Source organism: Carassius carassius, chromosome 5 (assembly GCF_963082965.1).
Source record: "Carassius carassius chromosome 5, fCarCar2.1, whole genome shotgun sequence".
Taxonomy (NCBI): Eukaryota; Metazoa; Chordata; class Actinopteri; order Cypriniformes; family Cyprinidae; genus Carassius; species Carassius carassius.
The window spans coordinates 12,168,863-12,177,114 of NC_081759.1; the positions used below are offsets into that span (position 1 = coordinate 12,168,863).

General features: G+C 42.0%; 1 protein-coding gene across 1 annotated transcript; it reads left to right on the forward strand.

The window, feature by feature from the left end:
• The first annotated feature begins 307 nt into the window (after window positions 1–307).
• On the forward strand, window positions 308–6,389 carry LOC132140794 (uncharacterized). The gene is made up of 2 exons (XM_059549776.1): window positions 308–2,409; window positions 5,534–6,389. Exons 1-2 carry the CDS (start codon window positions 1,238–1,240, stop codon window positions 5,541–5,543), a joined length of 1,182 nt encoding a protein of 393 aa, XP_059405759.1. The 5' UTR covers window positions 308–1,237; the 3' UTR covers window positions 5,544–6,389.
• The last annotated feature ends 1,863 nt before the right edge of the window (window positions 6,390–8,252 follow it).

Sequence of the window (8,252 nt, forward strand, 5' to 3'; positions counted from 1 at the left end):
CAATTGAAACCGTTTCCAAAGGGTATGATGTAAGAATAGGCACCAAGGGTGCCCTTACCTCTGGTCCTCTTTTCTGTTGAGTGCAAATTGAACATTTGGATGCCCAGTCTTGCAAGTCAGCACCGGGCCAAAAGAAGGTTTTTCTCAGCAAGCCCTCGACCTTGGCTATCCCCATATGGTCTGAGGCATTGTGATACTTCTCCCACAACTTATAAGTCTGGTCTTTGGGGACCACGATTTGATAGAGGCTCAACCCTGTATGACGCTCTTGGGCCCTCCGCTTTAACACACCCTCCTGGATGTGTGTGACGAGTCCCTCGTTACTTCCACTAAGACCGGTCAGTGGGTGTGGTTGGAAGGCTCGTCAACGGAATTCTGTACACCTGTTCCTTCCCTATAAAGTTTCAGCTCTGTTTGGTGTGTGTGGGTGAACTCCCGGTTGTTTGGTTTTGCTTTGTCTATTTTGAGCTTATGATTAGTTTAACTCGGTTCTGTTGAACGCTTGGACCATTTGTTTGTTTGACGGAATCGTGTTTTGGTTTGTTGATTTCTTATTTTATGTTCTTTATTTATATTAATAAATATCTATGTTGCAACTTACCAACCTGACTATGTCCTCCTTCCCATTTGTCACGGCTTTGAGCCGGTCGTGACAAATGTGGGGGCTCGTCCTTAAATTTAAGTGATATGTTTGGTAAAAAATGTTACTCGGTTTTATTGATTTGATTTGATTGATTCGTTAAATTAATATTTCTGTTTGCTCTTTTGGTAATATTTAATATTTGGTTCTACAAATTCTGGAGAATATAGTGGTTGGTTGGTTTGTTTGTTTTGTTGCTTTGCGGGAGTTCAGGTTTGGTAAGTATTGGCTACTCTTTGTATATTTTTAGAGGGGAAGTTTATTATTGGATTTGCTTTTCCCTGGTTAGGCTTAGCGGGGTATCCTTACCGGGATACTCCGATCTTTTTTTTATTTTAGTTTTTTTTTTTTTTTGTATGGTGAAAGCAGTCAGAGCAGTTGTCTCGGGAACACATCCGTGTTTTGTGGTAGTGACTTGTTAATCGGTTGCTATTGCAAACACTGGTTTATGGTGTATAAGAACCCACTGCAAGTAACCGTATGAATATTAGGGATGAGTTTATGTAGTTTTGAAGTTTAGTTAGAGGCAATTGCTTATCCAAATTCTACCCCTCAAATATGTTTGGAAAAATTAAGTAGCCAATTTGTTGTTTGACCATGGCCTCAAAAATTGGGGAGTTTATTAGTGCTCCATCTGAAAGTTTGTTGAATAATTTAACTAAGGATCAATTGGTAGAACTTGCAGGTCACTATGAAATTAACTTGGTAAGCCAAGATAAATGTTTAAAAGATAACATTAAATTCTTGATAAAAACGAAACTAATTGAACGTGGAATTTTAGACCCTCAGTCTCCAGAAGGTGCATCAGATTTCGTTGATGCGTCTGTAATGTCTCATTTAACGTTTGAGCAACAAAAACAACTCTTGTTAATTCAGAATGAGATGAAAGAGAAGATGTTAGAAGCGCAAAATCGCGTGGAGATGTCTAAAATTCAATTACAACAACAGCAACTTGATCTTGAACGTTGTCGTTTAGATCTGATAAGAGAAGGAAAACTTGTGGTAATGGGAGGTGTAGACCGTGACTTGACTTCGTGTAAATTTGATGTAGTGACTAATATGAGATTGATCCCTAGGTTTGACGAGAAAGATGTCGAACGCTTCTTTTTGTTGTTTGAGCACGTGGCAGATGCAAGAAAGTGGCCTGATGAGGAACGTACGCTTATGTTGCAGCCTGTTTTTACAGGCAAAGCTCAAGAAGCGTATGCATCTCTTAGTGTAGAAGATGCTAATGATTATTTGACCGTTAAGAATGCAGTGTTGAGGGCATATGAATTGGTTCCAGAGGCCTATAGGCAAAAATTTAGGTCCTGGGAAAAAAAAGATAGTCAAACGCATGTTGAGTTTGTACATGATATTTCAGTTTATTTCAGTCGTTGGTGTACAGCTTCTGACGTGAAGACGTTAGATGATTTGAAGGACTTGATGTTGCTTGAACAGTTTAAAAACTCAGTTTCACAAAGAGTAGCAACATATATTAGTGAGAAAAAAACCGACACTGCATATGAGGCAGCCATTATGGCTGATGATTTTTTTCTGATTCATAAAACCTCTTTTGGTTACAAAAATGTAGGAGAAAGTGTTCAGAAAGAATCTTATGATCCTAGCAGGTCTTCTAAAATTGTGCGTGCTTCATCTGATCGACTACGTATTTTCTCTGTTAGAGAGAAAGACAGAGAAAACCAGTGTAATTATTGCCGTGCGTTTGGTCACTGGATGAATGAGTGTCCGTCTTTAAAAGCAAAAGATGTTGCTAAAGCGAAATCTAAGTCTTCAGGGAAATCTGTTGCTCTGGCTGTGTCCACTCCGGGAGTTAATTTGCAGAGGAATTGTTCATCATGTGTTTCAACTTTTTCTCCATTTGTTACAGATGGCTTTGTTAGATTGCTTAACTCGACAGAGGATGTACCAGTCAAAATTCTCCGTGATACAGGATCAGCAGAAACTTTTGTCTTAGAATCTGTTTTATCTTTTTCAGATGACTCATACACGGGAAACAATGTGTTGATTAGGGGTATTGGATTAAATGTGATATCTGTTCCTTTGCACAAAATTGTTCTGTGTTCCGATTTGATCCAGGGAGATGTGGAGGTTGGGGTGCATTCCTGTTTGCCTGTAGAAGGAGTGCAGGTAATCTTGGGAAACGATTTGGCGGGTGACCGAGTTTGGCAGGACATTTTGCCGAATTTGGTGGTTACGCCATCTGCGTCGATTGAGTCGAGTGACGAAAGTTCTACTGTTTCCTCGAATCTGTTTCCGTCATGTGTAATAACAAGGTCTATGAGTAAAACACAGTCTGACGGTAAACTGGAAACTAAAAGGGTGGTGAGTGAAACTCTAGAAATTCCTTCCCTCCTTTCTGTGTCACGTGACAATTTAATTAAAGAGCAAAAAGCTGACGTGACTCTCAGTGAGTTATTTGACCATGTTGTCCCAAATGATACAATCGTTAATCTCCCTTCTGGATATTATCTAGAGGAAGATGTGTTGGTGCGAAAATGGGTACCGCATGGAGAATTTGTACTTGGTGATCCCATGCAACAAATTGTTGTACCTCAGTCTCTCCGTCAGGTTGTCTTACAAACGGCCCATGACACTTCGGGACATCTGGGCGTAAAAAAGACGTACAAGTTACTGGTAAAACGTTTCTTTTGGCCAAGATTAAAGCGTGATATATCAAAGTATATTTGTCAAACGTGTCAGCTGACGGGAAAACCGAATCAGACTATGAAACCTGCCCCTCTGTATCCAATTCCTGCTATTGGCCTACCATTTGAACACCTTATTGTGGACTGTGTGGGGCCATTGCCACGATCGAAAGCTGGAAATGAATATTTGCTTACTGTTATGTGTCAAGCGACTAGATATCCGGCTGTATATCCATTACGTTCTCTAACTGCAAAGTTAGTTTTAAAGGCACTGACTCAGTTTATCTCCATATTTGGGATACCACGGATAATTCAGTCTGATCAGGGGAGTAATTTTACTTCAAAATTGTTTGGTCAAGTTTTGCAACAGCTTAATATTCAACACAATCTTTCCAGTGCTTATCATGCCCAAAGTCAAGGAGCACTGGAAAGATTTCACCAGACCTTAAAGTCTTTACTGAGATCGTATTGTGTTCAAATGGGTAAAGACTGGGAAGCTGGGTTACCTTGGCTAATGATGTCCGCTCGAGAAGCTGCTCAGGAAAGTACCGGATTTAGTCCAAATGATCTTGTGTTTGGTCATGAGGTGCGTGGTCCATTATCTGTTTTGTCTGCAGACTGGCAAAAGTTTGATCCACCTAAAAACATTTTGTCGTATGTGAGTGATTTTCGCAGACGAATTTTTGAAGCATGTCAATTGGCAAAAGCATCTTTGAAGAAAGCACAAGATCGGATGAAGCGACTCTTTGACCGCCGTACGGAGTTGCGCTCATTTCAATCGGGTGATCAGGTTCTTGCTTTATTGCCCATTGTCGGATCCCCTTTCCAGGCAAAATTTGCAGGTCCATATACTGTTGCTAAAAAAATCTCTGACCTTAATTATTTAATTAAGACGCCAGATCGGATGAAGAAGACCAGAATGTGTCATGTAAATTTATTAAAGCCTTTTTATGGTTCTGAAGACTGTGACCCTAAATATGAAGACAAAGTTGGGGTATCTGATTCTTGTATTAAACCTGTTTTGCTTACAGGTTGTTCTGACAGAAATGATGATACAGAGTTGCTGACTGTATCGGTTTTGACAAGTGGAAACCATGATGAGATTGATCCGGGAGATTCTATTCTTCAGGGTCGGTTACACAATTCTGAAGCATTAAGCGCTTTACATGATCGATTTGGTCATTTAACTGAGGTACAACGTACAGATTTGATCAATGTGATTTCTGAATATGTTTCATTGTTTCCTGATACTCCGTCTCGAACAAATCTGATTGAACACGACATTGATGTGGGAGAGTCAGCTCCTATTAGGCAGCGTTATTATCAAGTATCTGTGAATAAGAAAGAATATCTAGAGAATGAAATTGACTATATGTTGGAAAATGATATTGCTGAACCGTCTTTTTCTAGTTGGGCGTCACCATCATTGTTGGTAAAAAAGTCGGATGGATCATTCAGATTCTGTACGGATTACCGGAAGGTAAATGCTATAACAAAACCTGATTCATTTCCCTTACCTCGAATTATTGTATTGATCAGGTAGGAAATGCAGAATTCGTTAGTAAGTTTGATCTACTCAAAGGTTACTGGCAAGTGCCTTTAACTGAAAGAGCTCGAGAAATTTCAGCTTTCATTGTACCATCTGGTTTATTTTCATATAAAGTCATGAGTTTTGGATTACGAAACGCGCCCGCTACCTTCCAGCGTTTAATGAATCGAGTTATTTCTGGTTTAAAGGGATGCGCTGTGTATTTGGATGATGTTGTCATGTTTAGTCAAACCTGGGAAGAACACATTGTTCAAATTAGAGCACTATTTGATCGATTGGTGAAGGCAAATTTAACTGTTAATTTGTTAAAATGTGAGTTTGCCAAGGCCACAGTAGTTTATTTGGGGAAAGTGGTGGGGCAGGGCCAAGTGTGTCCTGTCCGTGCAAAAGTAGATGTCATCGATAACTACCCTACACCCACCACCAAGAAGGAACTCATGCGGTTTCTTGGAATGGTAGGGTTTTATCGTTGTTTTTGTAGGAATTTTTCTACAGTGGTGGCCCCCCTGACAAACTTATTGCGAGTAGTAATAATTTTTTGCTGGACTTTAGATTGTCAGCAAGCATTTGAGAAGGTTAAGATGCTTCTTACAGAGAGTCCTGTATTAAAAGCTCAGAATTTTGACCAGCCGTTTCAGTTGCAAGTGGATGCCAGCAATGTGGGTGCTGGTGCCGTTTTGTTACAGGTTTCTGAAGATGGCATTGATCACCCAGTTGGATTCTTTTCTAGAAAGTTTAATGCTTACCAACTTAATTATTCTGTGATTGAGAAGGAAGCACTGGCTCTCATTTGGGCTTTGCAACACTTTGAAGTTTATGTGGGTTCATCTGTGGGACCTTTGGTGGTTTTTACTGATCATAACCCATTAGTTTTTCTTCATTCATTACAGAACCCTAACCAAAGGTTAATGAGGTGGTGTTTGTTTTTACAGGGATACCTGTTGGATATTCGCCATATTAAAGGCACAGAGAACATAACTGCTGATGCTTTATCGCGTATTCATATAGTCTAATATTATAGGATTTATCCTATTTTCCTTGTCTTTATCTCTATTCTTTTCTTAAATTGCTTCCTAGGCGCCAGGTTGCTGGAAGGAGTTGGAGAGTTAAGACTGCTGGAGTTTTGCGATCTGGATTGAATCTTATAATTTATTTGGACTAAAGCTTTGTGGAGTTATGATTTGTGTAAACTACTTTGTTCCTTTTTTTTAGGGGGGGTGTGTGACAAGTCCCTCGTTACTTCCACTAAGACCGGTCAGTGGGTGTGGTTGGAAGGCTCGTCAACGGAATTCTCTACACCTGTTCCTTCCCTATAAAGTTTCAGCTCTGTTTGGTGTGTGTGGGTGAACTCCCGGTTGTTTGGTTTTGCTTTGTCTATTTTGAGCCTATGATTAGTTTAACTCGGTTCTGTTGAACGCTTGGACCATTTGTTTGTTTGACGGAATCGTGTTTTGGTTTGTTGATTTCTTATTTTATGTTCTTTATTTATATTAATAAATATCTATGTTGCAACTTACCAACCTGACTATGTCCTCCTTCCCATTTGTCACGGCTTTGATCCGGTCGTGACATGTGCAATCGACTCCATTCCCTTAAGAGGCGTTTCGTTGCAGGTAGGCATGCCTTCCTCTCCTCGGCTCCTGGAAAACAATTTCCAACCACCCAACCCTTCATTTGGGCCACCGTCTGGTCCTTCTCCTGCCAATCCCTCCAATGGTCTTTGGCTTCTGTGCTAGCCTCTGACTCCACCACTACCATCTCCACTTGGGCCTGTCGGTTGGATCCTGTTTCCTGTGGTAACCTGGACAAGACATCAGCATTGCGATTGGAAGCGCCAGGGCGATACTTTAGTTCAAAGTCAAAATTAGCCAGCTGCGCTGCCCACCGCTGTTCTGTGACCCCCAAGTGTGCCGTATTCAGGTGGACCAGAGGGTTATTATCCGTAAAGGCCAGGAACTTATTGCCCCACAAATAGTCTTTAAATTTTTCGGTGACAGCCCATTTAAGGGCTAAAATATCCAGTTTAAAAGAACTGTAGTTTTGGTCATTCCTCTCGGTGGGGTTAAGGCTTCTGCTGGCATAAGCTATAACTCTTTCTCTACCATCCTGTAGCTGTGCCAACACAGCCCCCAAACCTCCCAGGCTGGCATCCGTATAAAGATGGAAAGGTTTTGAGAAGTCTGCATATGCCAAGATTGGGGCACTCACCAGGGCAGTCTTCAGAGAATCAAATGCCATTTGGCAATCTGTGATCCAGTTGATGGAGGCATTTCCTTTCCTCATACTAGCAGAACTTCTAGGAGAGCATTCAGGGGTGCAGCTATTTTAGAAAAACCTTTTACAAATCTTCTGTAGTACCCCACAAACCCAAGGAATGAGCGTACCTGCTTAATGGTAAAGGGGATGGGCCAGTTCTCAACGACAACTGTCTTTTCAGGATATGTGGATATTCCCTCACCAGAGATGACATGGCCAAGGTAGGTGACTTTTCTCTGGAACAGGCTGCATTTATGGGGCTGCAACTTTAAGCCATGGGCTGCCAGCTTCTTAAAAACCTGCTCCAGGTGACTGATATGGGTGTCAAAGTCTGGGGAGTATACAACAACATCATCCAAGTAGATCAGGAGAGAGTCATGGACCTGCCCACCCAGGCACCGCTGCATTAGGCGTTGAAATGTTGCAGGTGCATTACAGAGGCCAAAGGGCATCCTCTGGAACTCGTACAAGCCCAAGGGTGTGGTGAATGCAGTCTTCTCTCGATCCTTCGGGTCCACATCTACTTGCCAATATCCACTGGCCAGGTCAAGGGTAGAATACCAAGCAGCTTGCTTGAGGCTGGTGAGGGATTCTTCTATCCTTGGCAAGGGATAGGCATCTTTGTGGGTTAGGGCATTTAGCTTCCTGTAGTCCACGCAAAAGCGCCAGGATCCATCCTTCTTTTTCACAAGGACAATTGGTGCTGCCCAAGGGCTTGAGCTTTCCCTTATGACATCATTATCCAGCATGTTTTGCAGAAGTTCCCTCAATTCAGGGTAAAGGCTTGGTGGAACTGGCCTGTAGCGCTCCCTGCTGGGTGGTGCAGAACCGGTAGGTATGGAGTGGAGGACTGCACTGGTCTGGCCAAAGTCCTCATCAACTGCTGCAAAGATGTCTCTCCATCGCTGTAACAGTGAGTCCATCTTCTGTTGTTGGTCTGTTGTTAAGCCATCACCTTTCAGCAGGTTGACTGGATGCTGGTCTTTTGTGCTGATGTGGTTGGTCTGCACATCCACTTCCACCACACCTGGATCTAAAGTCTTCAAAACAAGGTCCTTTTCCCCTCGAATCTGCCTTGGGTGAACCTGGAAAACGTTAGCAAAGGGGCGGCGTTGAGGTATCAATATGGGGTAGGGATTGAGGTTACGTACCCTTATAG